Source organism: Dipodomys merriami, unplaced genomic scaffold (genome assembly GCF_024711535.1).
Source record: "Dipodomys merriami isolate MVZ:Mamm:240054 unplaced genomic scaffold, mDipMer1.0.p SCAF_9, whole genome shotgun sequence".
Taxonomy (NCBI): Eukaryota; Metazoa; Chordata; class Mammalia; order Rodentia; family Heteromyidae; genus Dipodomys; species Dipodomys merriami.
The window spans coordinates 25,448,806-25,472,072 of NW_027206512.1; the positions used below are offsets into that span (position 1 = coordinate 25,448,806).

At 35.2% G+C, this 23,267-nt stretch overlaps 1 protein-coding gene across 1 annotated transcript; it reads left to right on the forward strand.

Annotated features, from left to right (window-relative positions):
• The first annotated feature begins 378 nt into the window (after positions 1 to 378).
• LOC138820876 (UDP-glucuronosyltransferase 2B15-like) lies at positions 379 to 17,892 on the forward strand. The gene is made up of 6 exons (XM_070012828.1): positions 379 to 1,129; positions 2,501 to 2,649; positions 4,327 to 4,458; positions 11,366 to 11,453; positions 12,239 to 12,458; positions 15,870 to 17,892. The coding sequence occupies exons 1-6, from the start codon at positions 406 to 408 to the stop codon at positions 16,147 to 16,149; spliced, it is 1,593 nt and encodes a 530-aa protein (XP_069868929.1). The 5' UTR covers positions 379 to 405; the 3' UTR covers positions 16,150 to 17,892.
• The last annotated feature ends 5,375 nt before the right edge of the window (positions 17,893 to 23,267 follow it).

Sequence of the window (23,267 nt, forward strand, 5' to 3'; positions counted from 1 at the left end):
TCATGATATCTAAGAAATGTTGAGCAATTATGAAATTACTACGTTTCTTCTGTGTCAAAAAGGATGTAAAACCAAGTCACCACTCAGCTGCCAAAATTTTTTTGCATAATTATAAAATGGCTTACATAAAACAAGTGACTTACACAAACAGGTCATAGACTCCTAGCTGCCTGAAAGTATTTAATTACAAAAGGGATGCTGAATTTACAGGTCAAATCATCAGGAAATTAAATTTCTTTTATAAATCTGCCATTCAGTCCACATGCCCCAATTGGTCATTTTACATATTTGCTTTGATCAACCCAAGTTATATTTTAACTTCATGATCAATTTTTCACTTATATGTAAGCACAAGAACTTGTCAGAGGTGAACATAGTTTGAAGGTTGCTGTGCTGTTAGTCAGGATGACTTGGAAATGGATTTCAGTTCTACTACTATTACAGCTGAGTTATTACTTTAACTCTGGAAGCTGTGGGAAAGTACTGGTGTGGCCCTTGGATTATAGCCACTGGATGAATATGAAGATAATACTGGACGAACTTATCATGAAGGGTCATCAAGTCACAGTTGTGAGACCATCATCTGCTATTTTTGTTGATAGCAATCAAGAATCCAGCATTAAATTTGAAACTTTCCCTTCGGCTTACAAAACCGATGAATATATCGCATTTTTCACAAGATTCACCTCTTTGTGGACATATGAATTGCCAAGAACAACATGTTTGGCATATTCACCATTACTGGAGAATCTATTTATGACATTTTCTGATATTTGGCTAAATATTTGTAAAGAAGCAGCTCTGAACAAGGAACTTATAGCAAGGCTACGAAAAGCAAGATTTGATGTTGTGATTGCAGATGGCATCGGTCCTTGTGGGGAGCTTCTGGCTGAGCTATTGGAGATTCCTTTCATGTACACTCTCCGCTTCTATCCTGGATACACAACGGAAAAGTATAGTGGGGGACTTCTATTCCCTCCCTCTTATGTGCCTGTCATTCTGTCAGGATTAAGTGGTCAGATGACTTTCATGGAGAGGGTAGAAAACATGATATGCATGCTTTATTTTGACTTTTGGTTCGAGACATTTGAGTCGAAGAAGTGGAGTAGCTTTTACAGTGAAGTTTTAGGTACGTTTAATAGGGTAAGATCGTAACTTTTGTAAAAGTTGAAAGAGGTACTCTGAGATGCATGTGAAATAAGAGAAATTTCTCTGTTGTAGGTGAAACAGTTAAATGAGATATAAATTTGTTTACCAGATTATGGGATCAGAGAGAAGACAATGGACAATTACCTATCTATACAGAAAACTGTAGGAGATTATCCTCAGTAAAAATTGTTCATTTTTTTCTTTGTTATCAAAATCACCAGTTACCTAAGAGACTGATGAATGAAAATATGTATACTGAGAAGATACATTTTTTATAGGAAACAAGAAATAGTTTCCCTTAATCAATTTCCTTATTTAAATCAAAATATTTATTTGTATTCTCCTTTATTTTCTTTTTGCTTATACTGAGGTTTGGACTCAGAGAATTCAATCTTATTTGGCTTACTTATTTAGGCTGGTACCTTACCACTTGAACTATGCCCCAGCCCAGCATTTTGCTACTTCATTGGAGGGGTAGTCTTGAGAATATTTCTGCTCATGTTAGCTTCAGACTTCGCTCTTCCAGATCTCAGAATCCTGGGTAGCTAGGTTTATAAATGTGAGCCACCAGTGACCAGTTTTATGGATTTACTAAATGGCTTCCTTATTCTTGACCAATACAATGTTTCAGCACAGACTCAATAACTATAACACTTAATGTATCCACATTCCTCTATTGTTTCTTATAATCTATTTTATAGACATACAATCTAGTAAAGTGGTGATATACTTGTGATTATTCTCTGTCATTCTTATTATGTTTCTACATTTACTAAAATATTAGCCATAAATAAGGTAAATTCAATTATCTAGTCTCAATATTTATGAAATACTTCCAGATGATATTTTCCAGTGTTTCCACATAATAAATAAATATGTTAGGCTACTACTGTGAATCAACTAGAAGGAAGAAATTCAGCCACAGTCATAAAAATTTACTCATATGGAAATCAAGAACCAAGGAACAGTTATTACAATGTAGAAAACTAGTTTAAGTACTGCAGAGAAAATACTTTCTGTGACTATGATAGAATTATTGTGTCTGGAGTTTGAAAATTTCTCTAATGGATAATGAGAAAAGAAATGCATAGTCAATACTATAATTGCTTATTTTAATGATTATTGATGACTGCTAATAAATTGAGGTGCCATAGATATAGTGTCTTACCAGAATTCTTTTCACACAAATACACACTTACCATATTTCCTGTGTATTACATTTTATCAACAAACACATTCTATATCATTAAGTACAAATAATACCAATCATTTTTAGAGAAATATAAATATTTTATTAAGAAACAACTCTTTCATGTCCTTACCTACTAGTTACTTTTTCCTCTCCACTCAGGACGACCCACTACCTTAATGGAGACCATGAGTAAAGCAGAAATCTGGCTTATTCGATCTTACTGGGACATGGAATTCCCTCGCCCAACTTTACCAAATGTTGACTTTGTTGGAGGACTCCACTGCAAACCTGCCAAACCCTTGCCTAAGGTAAATAGATAACCTTTTGTCTGTGTTATTTTATTTCCTTTTCAATAAATATGGTTCTGGACCACTCAATACAAGTCTTTGTTTACACTGAAAGAAATACAGGAAGTGGGGTAAAGCATTCTACCAATTGAAACTAATTTTTGAACCATCACAAGTTTCTGGATCTCAGAAAACTTAGAGTCATTCAGAACAAAGTCAGCTTAACTAACATTTAATGAGTCAGCACCTGGAAGGAATCCTTAATTCACTCATAAAACTATCAAGTGATTAGCATATAAAGAAATGAGTATTAGACATGCAGGGAAACAATGCAGCTATTTCTACTACAACCCTTAGTCTATTTAAAAGGAGACTTTAGAATCAATTAGTAAAAATTATGTGAAAGCATGTTGGAAAGGAAAAATTACAATATTAAGGTAACATCTGATAGGAATCAAAGAAAGTTTCTCCATCACTAATAGTGAAGTATTAGATGAACATTGCTCAGATATCAGTTGAGAAATAAGAATTGAAAAAGTTATATTACAAAAAGAAATTAGACTAGTAAGAACAATTTGCAAGAACTAATCTTTTGCTTTTTTAATATTAATAAATTTTTATTGTGAAAATAATGTACAGAGAGGCTACAATTACATAACCAAGGTAATGAGTGCATTTCTATCAAGCATTGTTGCCTCCTCCTTTGTTTCCCCTTACCATCCCTGCCCTCCCATCTCCCTCCCACCCCATGGCTTTCCCCACCTCCCACCCACTGCCTACAAAGTAGTAAAGTTCATTTTTCCACATAAAGTCTTGTACATCTCATTGTTGCAATGGGTCCACCTGTATCCCTACTTAAACAATTTGTTTTTTTCCTTCCCCTGCACAAATTATACCCACATCAAATAGAGTGAATCAGGGGTTATACTGTGGGGGAGGCACATACAAAGCAACAAAGAAATCATCTTATAAATATGTTAGAAATAATAACAAGAAAGAAAAACCATTTGAGTCCTTATCTTGGGGTTCATTTTGCCTAACATCAAGTTATCTGACCATTACTGCTTGTCTCAGATGTATACTAGTTATTGCAATAAGGGAAACCATGGGACCTATGTTTCTTTGGGCCTGGTTTAGTTCACTTAATATAAGGGAAAAATCCTAGACAATAATATAGATTCAAGGTGGAAATGTTTGGACATTTTATTGCACACTGGTGCCAATATCTGATTTAATATTACCTGTGCCCTTACTGTTGGCTAATGGAAAATTTTGTGTTTTATGTATCTTATTGCGATTTATGTATCTTCTTTGGCTATTGTCTGATAGTATTTGATCTTTCTCTCCAGTTTTCTATTAATGATTTTGCCTGTCATAAGAAGGGTTTGAACTCAACTTGGATATTGTCCCTGAGCTTCATTGCTCAAGTCTAGCACTCTAGCACTTGAGTCACAGTTCTGCTTCCAGCCTTTTCTTGGTTAATTGAAGCTGAGAGTCTCACAGACACTTCTTCCCAGGCAGATTTTGAACCAGGATCCTCAGATCTCAGCCTCCTGACTAGCTAGGATTACAGGCTAGAGACACCCATGATTGAGCAATATTTTATATGTTTGCTTCACTATTATTTCTGTGTGTGTGTGTGTGTGTGTGTGTGTGTGTGTGTGTGTATGTGTGTTGAGGCAAAGTTTTTCTTCACAGGAAATGGAAGACTTTGTGCAGAGCTCTGAGGACAGTGGTGTGGTGGTGTTTTCCCTGGGGTCAATGGTTGATAACATGACAGAGGAGACAGCCAATGAGATTGCATCAGCACTGGCACAAGTTCCACAAAAGGTGAGATAGTGTACCTCAACAGTGGTCCTCCCCGAATCGGCATTCAACCCTGCAGGTTTCTGATTGTACTAGTTTACTGGTGAAATATACACTGTTAATACAGCTCTAATTTATCTTAGCCAGTTTAAAGACAAAGCAATGCACCACATTTGCTCAGATAGCATGCAATGTGTATTGTTTTAAATTTACATGAATTCTGTCATCAGAAAAAACACAACAGCCAGAGTATGAAATTTTGTCTTTATCATAGTATTGCCAGCAAGAGTTCACAGACATCCTGAAATTTTCATCTAGTCATAACAAGAATGTTAAAGCCTCTCAATAAACTAAGCAAGTTTCATAAAGGAATTAAAATACACTTGAGAAGTGATATTATGCAATAACAATTAACATGGAGAAAAAAGGTTTGAAATGTTCTACATAGTTGAGGGTTCACATGTAATCCTTTCCTCCAATTTTGTAATTGACCCATTTAGTGTGCACTTGAGGGGGTTCTTCAGAGAAAGGAAAAAGAAGGTTCACTCCTTCTCCCAGGTATGTATTCAGCCTGATTAATTCAGAGAAAGTAAATACAGATATCCTGCCCTACAGGATTGGGCCTTGTTTCATACATGATCTGTACAGTTCATGTGAAAAGGGACATATTCTACTGAAAAATAAATGTACCATCAGTAAAATTTGGATTCCTTTCAGCAGCCATATGACTCATAATCTACAGGCCAGTTCCATTTCCTACATTTAAAGATTTTTCCACAATATTGATAGTAAGTTTGGATGTCACTATCATCAATTTGTGATCAAAATTGAGCTTGCAACTTTTCCTAGATGTCACAACTAATGCTTTGTAATGTCAAACTAGCTTCATGTAATTACTAAAAAAGAATTAATTGATTTATCATAAAGAATTGGTTACATAGATTTGAAGAATTTGTCTTTAGAAAAGATTGGACAAAAATAGCATGTGTTCATGTGCTGGTCATGAGGCAGCAAATGTAGCCTTAACACACAGTACAATGGTGTGATTTGTTGATCTGGATGCCATGGAAAGGCCCCGTCAGTAACCACATAATTGGTTCTAAGGACCATTTGTCTGTCTGTCCAGATCAAAGTGCCCAACCAACATTTAAGGGAGGTTTAATGGCCAGGTTACTAGCTACAGTTATGTGAGGCCCTTCATAGTATGAATAGCATGTTAATATTGTGTACTAACTCCATAATGTCGAACATTCTGTAATATAATCTGACTTAATACCATACACATTATTGTGAAATTTGATTACATTTCTGGTCAAACAAGACAATATTTTTTTCACGTAACTTCTCTCCAGGGAGAACTGTGAAGGTAAAATCATTGTTATAAATAGGCAGGAAAGGAGCAAATGAAAATGTGAAAGTAAAATAAAATCGTATAGAATGAAAGAATTTTACCCTAATATCATTTTGTAATGGTTAATAGCTAAAACTAGCATTTAGTAAATATTTATGTGGTAAGATGTAAATCATAAGAATTTTAAGTGCTGTTATGCACCAGATCTATTATTATGACTACATAAATATTTTGGAATGCATTCATTTGTCATTTATTACAACATTTGCCTAAATATTGTAAAAATTATGATGACATTCCATCTTATTGAGTGTGAAAATAAATGCCGGAAATGTCAATATTCTTTTTTTAAAATTTTATTTTATTTTATTTGTGAACATACTGTACAGAAGGGTTATAATTACATGGGCAGGATAATGCGTTCATTTCTTTTTTTTTTAATTTAATTTAATTTTATTTGTGTACATACTGTACAGAGGAGTTACAATTACATGGGCAGGATAATGCGTACATTGCAGCCTCCTCCTTTGTTTACCCTTCACATCCCTTCCCAGACTCCCCCCTACCCCCAGTTCCAATCCTTCTCCCCCCCAGCCCTCACCGACGTTGTAGAGCTCGTTTTGGACATGACAACTTGTATTTCTCATTGTTGCAATAGGTCCACCTGTATCCTTAAACGACTTGTTTTTCCCCATCTCCTCAACAATTTATACTGACATCAAATATAGTGAAAGCAGGGGTTATACTGTGGGGGAGGGACATACAAAGCTACCAAGAAATGATCTCATAAATGCGTTAGAAACACATACATGAAAGAAAAAACATTAAAATACATTAAAACAATAAAATACATAAAAATAAGGGTTCATTTTCCTAACATCACCTTATCTGACCTTTTCCGCTTGACTCATACATCATATACTAAATATTGCAAATAAGGGAAACCATGGGGCCTATGTTTCTTTGGGCCTGGCTTACTTCGCTTAATATAATTTTTTCCAAGTCTTTCCATTTCCTAACAAAAATGGGGCAATGTCATTCTTTCTGATGGAGGCATAGAATTCCATTGTGTACATATACCACATTTTCTTGATCCATTCATCTACTGAGGTGCATCTTGGTTGGTTCCATATCTTAGCTATGGTAAATAATGCTGCAATAAATATTGTTGTGCTGGTAGATTTAGTGTGGTCTTGTTTGTAAATATTTGTGTAAATGCCCAAAAGAGGGATTTCTGGGTCATAGAGGAGTTCTATGTGGACTCTTTTGAGGAACCTCCATACTGCTTTCCAAAGTGGTTGAATAAGTTTACACTCCCAACAACAATGAAGTAAGGTTCCCTTCTATCCACATCCCCTCCAGCATCTGTTGTTAGAGTTCTTGATTTTAGCCATTATAACTGGAGTGAGGTGGTATCTCAATGTTGTTTTGATTTGCATTTCTTTTATGGCTAGGGATGTTGAGCATTTCTTCATTTGTCTATTGGCCATCGTTCTTTCTTCTTCAGAGAAGTTTCTCTTTTTGTCTTTCGCCCACTTATTTATTGGGCAGTTGTTTCTTTGAGGATTTGTTGTTGGGGGATTTAATTTTTTGAGTTCCAAGTATATTTTAGATATGAGACCCTTGTCCGTTGTATGACTAGTAAAGATCTTCTCCCAATCTGTGGGCTTTCTATTGATTTTGCTAGCTATGTCCTTTGCCATGCAGAAGCTCTACAACTTTATGAAATCCCATTTGTCCAATCTTTCTTTGATTTGTTGTGTTTCCGGGTCTCTATTCAGAAAATTTCGGCCTGAGCCAAAGAGACCTAGGGTTTCTCCTATTCCATCCTGTAATGTTTTCAGAGTGTCTGCTTTGACTCTGAGGTCTTTGATCCATTTGGAGTTGATTCTGGTGCAGGGTGATATATAAGGACCTAGTTTTAGTTTTCTACAAGTAGTTAACCAATTTTGACAGCACCATTTACTGAAGAGGATGTCTTTGTTCCATTCTATTGTTTTAGCTCCCTTATCGAAGATTAGATGGCTATAGGTCTGTAGGTTCATTTCTGGGTTTTCAATTCTATTCCATTGTTCCTGAGGTCTGTTCTTATGCCAATACTAAGCTGTTTTGATTACTATGGCTTTATAGTTGAGTTTGAAATCTGGTATTGATATTCCTCCAGCAGTGTTCTTTCCATTGAGGAGCATTTTTGCTATTCGGGGTCTTTAATTGTTCCATATGAATTTTTGGATTGCCTCTTCTATTTCCTTGAAGAATGAGCTTGGAATTTTGATAGGTATCGCGTTGAATTTGTAGATAGCCTTGGGAAGTATTGCCATTTTCACGATGTTAATCTTTCCAATCCAGGAGCATGGGAGGTTTTGCCATTTTTTAAGATCTGTGTTGATTTCCTTTTTCAAGATTATAAAGTTTTCATCATAGAGGTCCTTCACTTCTCTGGTTAAGTTAATTCCTAGGTATTTTATTTTTTGAGGGGCTATTACAAATGGAGTTGCTTTCCTAATTTCAGCCACACTTTTCTCATTGTTGGCATACAGAAAAGCCATTGATTTTTGATAGTTAATTTTATACCCTGCTACTTTGCCAAAGTTTGAATCAGCTTGAGTAATTTGGGAGTGGTGTCTATGGGATTCTTTAAATACAAGATCATGTCGTCTGCAAAGAGGGAGAGTTTTAATTCTTCTTTCCCTATTTAGATCCCCTTTATGTCTGCATCTTGTCTTATTGCTGTAGCTAGGCATTCTAATACTAGATTGAAGGGAAGTGGAGAGAGTGGATATCCTTGTCTTGTTGCTGAGTTAAGAGGAAATGGCTTTAGTTTTTTACCATTAAGTATAATACTGGCTATAGATTTGTCATATACAGCCTTTATTGTATTGAGGAATGTTCCATGGATTCCTAATTTTTCCAAAACCTTCATTATGAAGGGGTGTTGGAGCTTGTCGAATGCTTTTTCTGCATCTATTGAGATAACCATGTGGTTCTTAGTCTTGCTCCTGTTGATGTGATGAATAATATTAATTGATTTGCATATATTGAGGCAGCTTTGCATCCCTGAAATTAATATTGTTTGATCATGGTGTATGATTTTTTGGATGAATTGTTGAAGTCAGTTGGCCAATATTTTGTTGAGAAGTTTTACATCAACGTTCATCAAAGAAATGGGTCTATAGTTCTCTATCATTGATGAGTTCTGCCTGATTTTGGGATAAAGGTTATGATGGCTTCATAGAATGTGTTCGGTAGTGAACTTTCTCTTTCAAATTCATTGAAGAGTTGGAGGAGTATTGGTGTGAGCTCTGCTTTCAAGGCCTTGTAGAATTCCGCTGTAAAACCATCTGGTCCTGGACTTTTCTTAGCTAGAAGGTCTCTTGTTGCTATTTCAATGCTTGATATTGGCCTGTTAAGCTGGTTTAACACATCTTGGTTTAGTTATGGCATGTCAATATTTGCTAGGAAAAAGTCCATTTCTGTCAAGTTCTCAAACTTATTAGCATAAAGTTTTGAGAAGTATTCCCTTATAATGTTTTGAATATTGGTTGTTTCTGTGGTGATGTTTCCATCCTCGTCTCTGAGTTTATTTATTTGGGTGTGTTCTCTTGTTTTTCTGATAAGATTTGCTAAGGGTCTGACAATTTTTTTAATTTTTTCCAAGAACCAACTCTTCGTTTTGTTGATTCTTTCTATAGTTTTTTTGGATTCTAATTCATTTAATTCTGATTTAATTTTGATTATTTCTTTCTATCTACTGGATTGGGGTTTTTCTTGCTGCTCTTTTTCAAGGAGGTTTAGAGGTGTCATTAAATTGTTGGTTTCAGATCTCTCCAATTTGTTGATGTATGACCTCAGAATAGGACCTCCCACCATCACATTATAATCCATACAGGATCAATTCAGACCAAGGAAAAGATTGTTAAAGCTCTCAAGGGGAAAAGATTAATCACCTGTAAAGGAAAACCAATTAGAATCACCTCAGATTTCTCAGCAGAGCCAATCAAAGCAAGAAGAGCCTGGAATGATGTATGCCATGCCCTAAAAACAAACAACTATCAACCAAGAATACTGTACCCAGCTAAACTCTCCTTCATAACTGAAGGCCAAATAAAAATATTCCATAGCAAAGAAAAATTGAAACAATACATCTCTACCAAACCAGCCCTACAAAAGATTCTTAAAGATGTCCTACACATAGAAAACCAACAAGACCAAAATAAAGGTCAAGAAACTGCACCCAAACTGAGAATCCAAGAACCATAGGAAGAACCCAGTTTTCACAACCCCCAAGAAGGTGGATAACATGGCAGGAACTCCCAAATACTTCACAGTCCTTTCTCTTAACGATAACGGACTGAACTGTCCAATTAAGGGACATAGACTGTCTAGTTGGATTAAAAAACAAGACCCTTCTATCTGCTGCCTTCAGGAGTCACAACTTGCCCGTACAAACAAACACATTTTCAATGTTCAAGGTTGGAACAAAATCTACCAAGCAAACAGGCGGGAGTTGCAATACTAATATCAGATAAAATAGACTTCAAATTAAAATTCGTGAGAAGAGATAAAGAAGGTTGCTACATACTAATTAAGGGATCTCTCTTTCAGGAGGATATTACAATTCTAAATATCTACTTGCAAAACAATGGAGCACCCAAATTTATCCAAGAAACACTACTTTCCCTCAAATCCCATATAGATCCAAAGACATTAATTGTTGGGGATTTTAACACACCACTCTCCCCAATAGATAGATCAACTCGGCAAAAACTCAACAGAGAAACCGCAGATCTAAACAGCTGCATAGATCAACTAGACTTAACAGATATCTACCGAACATTGCACCCAGGAGCATCAGAATACATGTTTTTCTCAGCAGCACATGGAACATTTTCTAAAATAGACCAAATTTTAGTCCACAAAGCAAACATGTCCAAATTCAGAAACATTGAAGTTATCCCTTGCATTCTCTCTGACCACAAGGGAATAAAATTAGAACTCAACACCAAAAGCCACCAAAGAAAGTCTGGTATCACATGGAGGCTGAACAACACACTGCTGAATCACGAGTGGGTCATGGAAGAGATTAGAAAGGAAATTCAAGTGTTCATGCTATTCAACAAAAATGAACACACAAATTACCAGCTCCTCTGGGACACAGCAAAAGCAGTACTCAGAGGCAAGTTAATAGCTCAATATTCTTTTTATTAGTCTTATAATAGACCTCATTAATAAACCGTATCTGTTCTCTTTCCCATTCTGTGTAAGTCATTTAACTGTGTTATCCCTATATTTTTTTTTCATTTTTTCTCTCTTTTTTAATGTGAAAATACTGTACAGAGGGGTTACAATTCCATGGGTAAGATAGTGAGTACATCTTATCAAGCATTATAGCCTCCTCCTTTGTTTACCCTTCCCTTCCCTTCACATCCTCCTTCCCTCCCACCTAATCCTCCCCCCCTCAAGTTGTAAAGTTCGTTTTTGACATGACTTGTACTTCTCATTGTTGCAACAGGTCCACCTGTACCCTTATTTAAAATGTAACATTTACAAATTTAAAAATATCGTATCTCAACCCAACAGATTCTTTGGAGATTTAATGGAAAGAAACCAGACACCTTAGGACCAAATACTCGGCTGTACAAGTGGCTCCCCCAGAATGACCTCCTTGGTAAGACTCTGAAAAACACATACTGAAAACATGAGTAACTGTAGAAGTAGTTGATAACAACACAACAGGAAAAAAACTGGTGAAGATGTATTAATAAAAACTCAAAAATGAAACCACACATTTTTTCCTAAAGGAAAGAAGTATAAATAGTTGGAATTTCATCATACTAGATCATATTTTTATAATCACTTTATCTTTATGCAAATATATTTACCATTGACAGAGAATTTTCTATAATTACCTGAAGTTATCTCTCTGTCCTTTAATTCATCCTTACATTATCCATCCTCCTAAAGTAGAGAAAGTATTTGCAATGCCACTGAAACTTGCTACTTTCTTTTATTTTGAAGGAGTCTGCCTTCTATGTGGGAAAAATTGCTTCATAAGAAATGATAATACACTCTATTTCAAGCATCTCTCCTTCATTAGATTAATGTACTAGTTTTAAGTTTATGGGAGCATAATCTAACATGACCATTTTCTTGTTTTGGAATTTGCTATGATCCATTATGTTGTTTTCCTATCCGTTCCACAGGAAATGGTATATTCGTTTTCAAATATCAAGACATACAATACTTAGAGCACAAACCATAGGAATTTTACTTACATCCCCAGTTGATTAGATGCTACTTGCAGAGTGACACAAAGGCAAAATAAATGTAACTCATTGGTTCAAGAATTATTATTTAGACAACACTGTTCTTTTCATTTCTCACGTTATACATTTTTCATTTCATGTCTAACACTTTTAATGAACAATTGTACTGAAATGCCCCTAATCCTAGGCCATCCCAAAACAAAAGCTTTCATCACTCATGGTGGAGCTAATGGCATCTATGAGGCGATCCATCATGGGATTCCCATGGTGGGCATTCCTTTGTTTGGGGAACAACGTGATAACATTGCTCACATGGTGGTCAAAGGAGCAGCTGTTCAACTGGATATAAGAGCAATATCAAGCAAAGACTTGCTGAGAGCACTGGAAGCAGTCATTAACAACCCTGTGTGAGTATAACCTTGATTATGTGTATGTAAGTCTGTCAGTCTCTTTGTTCATCTGGGCATTACAACAAGGGACTTGCTCATGATTAATGACCACTCTACTCTATTCGTTAGTCTGATTATTGTTTGACCAAATTGTGGTTATAGATAATTTCTCACACAAGCCTGACCATGAAAGGTACCCTCAGTTAAGACTTGATTAATTCTGGAAGATTCATCAATAACCCATCATGTGTTTCACAAGTCACAATAATATTTGTGATTTGTATGCATGGTGTGTGTGTGTGTGTGTGTGTGTGTGTGTGTGTGTGTGTGTGTGTGTGTCTGAGTCTCTGTGTCTGTGTGTGTCTGTATGTGCCTGTGTCTGTGTCAGTGTCTCTGTTGTAACATTGTTATTCTATATAGGCCAGGATTGTCTCAAACTCATGATCATCATCTGTCAGCATTTGGAATTCTGAGATTCCACAGACCCAGTTTCATTTCCAACCATAATTTGTTTTGTTCCCCAGGTGATTTCAGTATAAAGGACTTATCAAAACCTTGAGAATAGTACAAAATTCCAAAACAGGCAAAGTGGACTGAAAGTAATCACGAAGAATGAGAATAGAAGCATGCAAGGAAGCTTAGGAAAGCAGTGAATTAGAGGCACATGAACTCTTCCTCCACAAATAACACTAACTAACCCATTCAGTTATAACTTTCTTTCCACCTAAGATCGCACTAGTTACTCTTTATAAAATAAAAATTCAGTGTGTTTGAAAAATATAGCATGAAGTTTAGATGGTTGAAATTTTACTATTGTGAACCACATGAAAATATGTCATTTCAGTTTCTAGTTTTTGTTGTTTCTTCAAAACATTGTAAATGGTTTGTATTGTTAAACAGAAAGACAATAATCAAATTTCACATTACAAGTATAAATGATTCCTCAAATATCTATGTTAATGCTTAGATTCTACCATTGTTAAATAACTAAAGCTTTTAAAATTACCTGATTCATCCTGGTAAAAAAAGAGAACATTTTTTGAAATGTATGCGTATTCTTAGATTACACGGGACTATGATAATCTTATTCAGAACAATCATAAAATGAAAATGAAATTACCTTGAGAAGTACAAGTGAAATGTAAATGCATGATAACTAAAATATCTGAATAATAACTTGTTATTCAAATTATTTCAATAAACAGGTAAAATTCATTTATACTATAAATTTCCTCTTATACTCAGTAATACTCTGTATGTAATTCTTCCCTTTCACCATAACTGTAAAATTAGTGGAGTGTATTTTACTTTTATTGGATATAATAGTATAGCAGACACATTGTAAAGGCTGTATTACTTTGATCATATTTCAGGGGTAGTGGGTTTGAACTCAGACCTTAATACTCAGATATTTAGCTTTCTAAAGGGCATTCTAGGGCTGGGAAGATGGTTCAGTGGTACAGTGCTTGCCTTGCATGCATGAGGCCCTGGGGTCAATTCCTTAGCACCACACAAGCAGAAAAAGTCGGGAGTGGCTCTGTGGATCAAGTGGTAGAGCGCTAGCCTTGAGCTGAAGAGCTGAGAGACATCCACCAGGCCCAGAGTTCAGGCCCATAACTGACCAAAAAAAAAAAGCAGGGGGCATTCTATGACTTATGCTATGGCTCTGACTTCATTCTTTGCTGGATTTTTGAAGGTAAAGTCTAGAGACTTTTCCACCATTTCCAGTTTTGGGCTGTTACTGTCAGGACCTAGCCTCCTGGGGTAGACATGTTTACAGGCAGGAGCCATCAGCATCTAGCTCTGACTTCCATTTTCCTACAGATATTGAGCACCATAACATATAGTTTGTGAGCCATATTTTATCTTCCTTTGTTTTGAAAAACAGTGTATTTTTGTATTTTTATTTGCTATACAAGTATAGTTCTCATATATTGTTCTTATTAAATTATGAACGGATACAATGTTGATACTGAGAGATACAGGAGATTTCTTAACTAGATAGTGCATGCTAAATCTTAGCATTAGCACACATTTCACTCGTTTTTTTGATGCATTTCCTTTTCTTTCTACCTGCTGTATTACAAATAGGTTCAATACTAGTCCTGGCTGAAGCTCACCCATATCAGTGAGTTCTTTTGAAATAATAGGGATACAAGTCACTTTTCGTACCATTGCAATACTCTCCTTCTATAACACCTTGGAATTACCCTTAATAATCATTCTCTAGGCAAGCCCATTTTCACCTTACATACTAGGAAGAGTACTTTCACCACAAATCCCATGTGCCTCAATGTTACTAGAGCACCCTCTTATTGGGTCTAACATCATAATACTAACAAGAAAAATAACAGCAATGTTAGCAAATGTCTTTGATTGTCTATCTGAAAAGATGAATAATTAAAATCATCCTAAATATGAGTACATTTATTTCTCATAATTCAACAAGAACTCAGGTTTCTCTATTTTTCCATTTCCTATCTTTTCGCTGTGTAATAGCAAGCAAATAAAAACTGATACCTTTCAAAAGAGGTTCAGAAAGGGAAAAGGCAAGTCATAGAGTAATAGTGTTACAAGTAAGTGAAAGTTCAAGAAATAAAAGGAAGGCTAGATGATAGCCAATGGCTGATGGCTATGATTCTAGCTGTGATTCCAGAGGCTGAGATCTGAGAATTGTGGTTTGACATCAAGCCAGGCAGAAAAGTCCCTCAGACTCTGATCTCAACTTAACATTCAAAGAGCCAGAACTGGATCTGTGGCTCAAGTGGTAGAGGTCTTCCCCTGAGCAAAAAAAGCTCAAGGAGAGTGTGAAGCCCTAAAACCAGAACAAAACAAAGGAGGCAGGGAATTTTGTAGTTAAATAATAATTAAGCACCAATAAATGATAAAGAAAGCCATCAGGGAAAAAAACTTCTTGATTAAATAATCTATCAATCTCTAAATTATGACACAATTCTAAACTGTGAAAAACAGATGCATTAATAACTAAGCTTTTATATTGCTGTGGATTTCTTTGATCATTCTACATTTGTCTTCAGAAATTCTTGTGTTAACAAGATTTTTCTTCTTTTTTTATTGTGAAAATACCATACAGAGGAGTTACAATTACATGGGCTAGATAATGAGTACTTTTCTTATCAAGCCTTGTTGCCTTCTCCTTTGTTTCATATTTCTATCCCTTCCCATACCAACCCACCTCCCCCCCCTACCCACACCCCCCCCCCCACGACTTTAACAAGATTTTTCTAAATGGTTAAATCCAGGGTCATTAAGAAGCTCTTGCCTTTTGCCCTAACAGGTCTAAAAATACAGCAGAAGAAAAGCATTGTCTTTTCTCTCAAAATTTTTTTAGACTCATCTGCAGAAAATTTCAATATCTGTATTTTCTAGTTCATTTGATATACTTACATCAATTTGATTTACCTTTAGCTACAAAAGGAATGCTATGTGGTTGTCAACCATTCACCATGATCAGCCTATGAAGCCCCTGGATCGAGCTGTCTTCTGGATTGAATTTGTCATGCGCCACAAAGGAGCCAAGCATCTGAGGCCACTTTCCCACAACCTCACCTGGTACCAGTACCATTCTCTGGATGTCATCGGATTCCTACTGGCCTGTGTGGCCACTGTTACTTTCCTTGTCTTAAAATGTTGCTTGCTTGTTTACCAAAAGGTTTTTAAGATGGACAAGAAGAAAAAGAGGGAGTAGAGCTTTCAATACCTCAGGAAATGGACTAAAAGCCTGCTAAGGAAAAACATTTTAGTAATTTTTAGCACAATCATGCTGGGAGGGATTCTCCTTCACACTTTACCTAAACCTATTGCTTTTGTATTTTCAAATGGATCTTACTCTTGATTAAAAATGAAGCAATGTACAATTCTAATGTCAGAGTTCCTCAAAAAGTTCCATGTCACTGATTTATGTAGATAGTATAACTGAATTAAGTGGGACACATGGAAATTTGAGTCTGTTAGTTTGTGAGAAGCATATAATCCAATGTTTTATGGGCATTTTCTAAAAAGGAATATTTAATTAAGATAAAATGAAATGAACTCTTTGTGTGTCTGTCCAAAGAAAAAGAGAGGGATAGGTTAAAAGAGGTAACATTTTATTCAGACTACTGACATATGGGAGATAGTTGACAATAACTGAAGTAAACTTCTGCTAACTCAAACTAACTAAGATTATCATAAATATAAAGAGTGAGTGAGAGGAAGTGAAGAAAGGAGACTTAAATGGTTCTACAATCCATGTGAAGATAGCCAACTACAAAAGAAGTGAAAATTTACTGGAAAAGGCCTGATTTGGGTAGGAAAGTTAGAAGGTGTGCATTATACATGGTCACTGAGACATGATTATTGCTTTTGACCTATGGACAGATTTTATGAATGTAATGAATATAAGAAAATTAGATATGATTAAGACCTCGGTGGCTCATGCCTGTGATACCAGCAACACAAGAGGCTGAGATCTGAAAATCACAGTTCAAAGCCAGCCTAGGAAGGAAAGTCTAGGAGAGTGTGAACTCTATTAACCAGCAGAAACCAAAAATGGAACTGTGGTTAAAGTGAGTACTAACCTTGAGCAAATAGAATCCAGACCATGTGTCGCTGAGTTCAAGGCCCATTACTGACATAAATAAATAAACAAGCAAATAATAAACAAATAAATAAATAAGGGATTTGATGGGCATTGTGTTGTACATGTGTAATCCCTGTTCCTTAGGAAATGGAGATAGTATGGTGATGGTTTGATTTGAGTAAAGGCAAACTGTATATGCTCAAGCAAACATGAGACTCTCATTTTCATTCAACTGCTATACAATAGGAGGCATTAATAAAACTAATTATGAAAGTAACATTACAAAAGGAAATAGGTAATGACAGCTACCCTTTATTAACATTTAAATGTATAATCAGTCTATATTTTAAACATAGGATAAAACAAATAGATAAAAACAAAATAATATATCTGTGCTCTTTATTATATTAAGTATTTAACAGAAAAAAACTTTGCAGATACTTTTGCTGCACTTGTAATGAAGCTCTATATACATTATTCAAAGCAACTTCTAGTCTACTTTAATATCTTCCTCAAATTATTATATACAGTAAGATTGGCTATTAACATTAAATATACAAAGGAATATTACTCTACCATAAGGAAAAATTGAACTATATCATTCTCAGGAAAATAATTAACACTGCAGGGACTGGGAAGGTGGCTCAGTAGTAGAGTGCTTGCCTTGCATGCATAGGCACCACATAAACAGAAAAAAAGAGGGAAGTGGCATATGCCTCAAGTGGTAGAGCAGTAAACTTGAGCTGAAGAGTTAGGAGACAGCACCCAGACCTAGAGTTTAGACCCCATGACCAACAAAATAAATAAATAAATAAAACTGGAAATCATCAGGTTGACTGCTATGAACCAAAAATAAAAATGCTAAATACAGTTTGGTCTTACTCATTTGTGGAGTGGACACATAAATGATGATGATAATGGTAGTATGCAACAGTCAAGATGAAGGTGAATACAGGACCTTTAAGAGGGGATCAGCAAAAGGAGGAAGAGAGAAAGGACAGGCTACTGTGGAGCACAGAGGATAAAAGAACATTGAACACACACATCGAGGAGAGTGTCATGATTAAATGAACCAAATGTTACTTGAGAAAGGAGACCGTGGAACGGGGTGAGAATAGAGTGAAAAATGAAAATATGTTCCAAGTGCACAATGTGTGTATATGGAAATATCACAATCAAAACTCTCAAATTACAAAGAAATGATAACTAAAAAAAAATTCTACAAAAGAGCACTACAGATGCTAACCAGGCTATAAGGGAAAAGAAAACATGAAATGCTGCTGGGAACAATACAAACCAGTGCAGCTCCTATGGAAAGCAACATGGAAGATTTTCAAAACTAGACATGGAGCTAGTGAATGACTTAATATCACTGTTGGTCACATCTCTGAAGTAATAGAATTGAACACTCAGATGTTTAATGCAGCATTATTTATTAAAAGACAAGTTATGAAGTCAGTTTAGATGACCTTTGACTTTTCAACGAATGAGAAAAATAGAGAGATGTATTCATATATAAATATATATATATACATATATACCTATAAAAGAAAGTGAATAGAGATCTATACATGTATATATTAGAGTATTTTACAGAAATAAGAATGTCATATCATTTTCAAACAAATTGGGGAGATATTGGATATTATTGCGTTAAACAGATTAAGTCTGGTCCCTAAGGAGAAAGGTCACAAGTTTCCTCTAACATACAGATTACACAGAGAGTATATCTATATCTGTTCATCTATGTAGCTATATACTGTTATTATATATATAGTATTATATTTGTATATATAATACCATATATAATGTGGATAGATCTATAAGTATATATACCACTCTCTGTCTTTGTACATATATATGTTTATATCACTGTTTCATCACTATGTATGTATATGTGTAAGTTTATATAATCACTATGCATAAGTGTATATATATATATATATTTATATATACATAGTGATGTAATTGTTGGACTATTTGAGGGCCAGGAGATTAAAATGAGAGAATGATTTAGTATAAACAATAACAAAATGCACTGCCAATGTTTGAGGATGGAACATAGAACCGACTGAAAGCTTTTCACATACAGGTGTAAGGAGGGAATAGAACAAAAGAAAAATGTAACTAGTAGAAGTTAATACAGGTTAATTTAATGAAAGTGCAGTACAGTACATGTGGATAAGAAATTACATAATGAAATAGCTTATATGCACTGATACAAATTCTTGAAATTATAGATGCATTCCCTCATTACACGAGGTGAAACGGGCAGAATGGATGAATGAAAAAGTAAATAATAATCATGACCAGTAGTGGAGAGATTTAGTGAATTTTCTGGATTTCTGAGTAAACCTGAATAGAGGAGCACACAATGAATTTCTGCTAAGGGCTCCAGAATAGCAGGTAACAGGCTAGAAGCCAAATTTTCTTAATGTCTTATATTAGTCATGCCTTTTCTTAAAACACTTATATAGTCACCAGCAATTACTTAGCTTTTGCATTATAGAACTGATTCCGAATACTTCCTTCAATTTTGCATTGGTTTTATCTTACTCTCGTGAATTGCCTCTAACAATTCTGATTGACAAATGGTTGCAATCCTAACCTTATGTGACCTAGAATTACTAGTTAATTATTACTTTTTTTAACCTTAATCCCATTTAGGCCAGGAACTCTAAGTCACTGTCACTATGACTCAGGAATCTAACCCTTTTCACAAAAGTGATATTGAGAGCACATGCCTTGATCCTAGCTACTCAGAAGACTGAGATCTGAGGATCATGGTTCAAAGCCAGGTCACACAGCAAAGTAAGTGAAATTCTAATCTCCTATTAAACACTCAAAAGCTGGAGGTGGGGCTTTGACTTGTGTGGTAGAGTGCTAACCATGAGCAAACAAAGACGAGAGAATAACTTAGGGACAAATGTTCAGGCCCAAGTTCAAGCCCTTGATTGAAAGGTGGATTCTAAACTTCAAAAGATAGTCAATTAGTATAATAAATAGTGCTTTGCCACATCAATTAATGATATATTTTCTGGTTCTGTGAAGTAGGTAAAACAAATATCCACCAAAGATGGGGCCCAAAGAAAGTCACCACTGCAGTGCAGGTTTGATGGAGGTAAACACTGAATAGAGCAGAATCTTTTCCATTGGAAGTGAAAAGTAAACAAAGCAAAGGAACGGGTATACATTGCCCTTGCTCCTAGGGTCCATTCATAAAATCACTCTTTAGTAAAGTTATTTTAAAAACCATTTCCAAATCACACTGGCCCTAAGTGTGGAACCTGGCTGCCTTCCCACCTCCTCATTGTGGCATCTCTTCCTAAATGGAGAACTGACACTTTGAGAAAACCATTGCATTGACAGACATATCACATAAACCCTGTGCGTTTGGATACTGGAGTCAACACTGACAGGTCTCTGAATTGATAATCAATGAATTTGTGCATAAAATATACAGCACACAACAAAATGGACAATTATTTTTGCCAGATTAACCATCACTAAAGTAACCAAAGTCATATTCAATGGCATATATGCCTCAACTGATACTTCAGAAATGCAGCTAGAGGGATTATCAGAAACAACTTCTCAGCAATCAACAGGAAAATGTAAAACAACTAGATCTATTTCTGGACAGATAATCTACTAAACTGGTTTGTACATATGTGGGAAAAATGGACAGATCAGTAACGTATGGTAGAGAATCCAAAACAAAGCGAAGACTAGGACCAGCTAACTCCACTGCTGAATTGTGCCAAAGTTCTCAAGAATTAACCCTGTGTCTTCTCAAGCCATGCCCATGAGGCATGTGTTGGAATATTTCCCCTTTCATCTTGATTTCTTCATTTGGGTCTCCCCTCTTGTTTCCTCATCAGTCCAGATAATGGTTTCTGAAGAATTTTTTAAAAATCAGCTAACACCTTTATAAAGCCTTTCTCTTTCAGTCTGTAACTTATTTTGTTTCTGGCCATTGCTCTTTCTTGCTTCTATTCATTTGAGGTTTGCTTGGTGCATTCTTTTCTAGTTTCCTGATTGGCATTTGTAGTGTATTTTTTAAACTCCCTCTTCTTGTTCCTCCTTCATGTGAAGTTCCCTCTTATGTCTACGTTTGCTCCATTACACTTCATCTGAATCAAGAAAATGTTTATTTCACTTTGGGTTCCTTAATTGTGACATCGTTTGCTCAAGAAATTTTCTTTCATTTCTCTGTTATGGATAGTTTAAATTTTTCTGTGTTTTTAAATTTCTTTTATTCTGTTTTTAAGAGAATATATCTTACGATGAATTTTTTACATCTATTTTGTATCTGCCAGTTAGCTTATCCTAAAGAAGTTTTCTTATGCTAATGGAAGGAATGTTCATGCTGGCACCCTTAAATGAATGTGTTATCTTTTGCTAGTTCTGCTTCTTCTGTTGTATAATTTAATTCTCATGTTTCTTTGTTGATTAACTGGCTGCATTATCTGTCCGTTAATAAATTTGGATGTTTAGTTTTCTAAGCTTTATTTAGTATCAGTATAGTGATATTAGGTTAATAATGTTTTATTCATAGAGTGGTTGGATTGGGGCTATATATTGAGAATTAGCATTTCTCTTTTGTTTGTACTGATCCATTTATCATTATGGAATGACCTCATTTGTAGTGTTTCATGGGTTTTTACCTAGTGTCTATTTTGTCTTCATTAGTGTAAATACTCTTATTTTCTTCTGTTATTCATTTCTGTGTACAACTTTCATTATTTCTTTACTTTCAGTTCATGTAGGTTCTTACAGCTGACATTGTGTATTATATTAAATTTGTTTTTAATCTAAGCAGTCTATATCTTTTTCAGTAAGAAGGTTCCCGTATTACATCCAAGGTGTTTCTGCTTCTCTTACTTTCCATTCTTGGGATTGCATAGTTTTTGTAATGATCATGTTATGATTCTTTTTTTCTTTTGTATATACTTTATTCTTCTCTGTCTATGTCAATATGATGGCAGGTATCATACTTTTCTTTCAAGATAAGATTCTTTACTCATTATTTCCAGGATTTGTATATTAGTAGTTAGTTCATATCATTTTTGCTAGTTTAACAATACTTTATTCTCCTTAATGTATAAGGCAATATATATACATATATGCATATATATATACACACACATGCATATATAGATATATATACAGAGACAGAGAAAGAAACAGAGTTCTCAGGTTTAATGAGTTTTTCAGGAATTTGAATATATCAACCCCTGTCTTCTCTGATGTAAAGTTATTGCTGAGTATCATACACAAAAGCATGTCCTTAGTATATTGAAATTTTATGTTGTTATAATTCAGCTTGTTTTGTATTTATAATCATTTTGTGGTCTTTTCTTTTATATGACTGTATTCTCATGTGCCTTGGCTAGCAGAAATTTTGTTCAAACCTACTAAAGTTCGTTTAAGCCTTCTAAACATCTATATCTCACTGAGTTTCTTTACATTTATTATTCCCAATAGTTTTTAGCCAGTCATTAATTTCATTAAGATTTCTTTAAATTTTTTTCCAAGAGCATATTGTGTTTCCTTTGAATGATCATAGAATTTTCTCTTATTAACCTATATCTTATGTCCCTACATTTGCATTTCTGCATGTGGAAGGTCAGTTGTGCAGCCATTATATACGATCATTTCCATAGTAAAATACTTCATTTGTTATATCTTAGGGAATTGGCCACGTCAGATGTATCAGCTTTGATGACAGTGTTGGTGTTGGTATTGGGTGTTGGGTGTTTGTGTAGGGGCAACACAGATCATCAGCTGTAGGCAATGGGTGTGAGCTTTGGGTGTGTCAGTGGCTTATTCTATAGGGATAGGACATAGCATTGCAGCAGAGGTATATTTCTCTTAGGCAGAGCTAGTCAGCAGCAGCTGTAGGCTGTAAAGCACACTGAGGCTAGTGAGCACTTGTCTCTTTATGGGAATGACCTGGGAGTGGTAGGTCCTCATGGTGACAGAGTCTAGGATTCCAGTTTGGAAGCTGCCAGATTTTATTTACAAAAAAGATAAAATAATCAATAAGCAATCAAATCTCAGCAATGTAGTCAAGCACAGGCCAGCCAAAGGAGAAAGCTCAAGAACAGGTCATTAGTGTCTGATACAAAAACCAAAGTAAAGAGATTCTTTTTAAAAAGAGGTATAAATCAGTTGAAGCAATATTTACAAAGCAAATTATTCAAATATAGCTTGCTTGAAAATGATGTTTTCTGTAGAGCAGT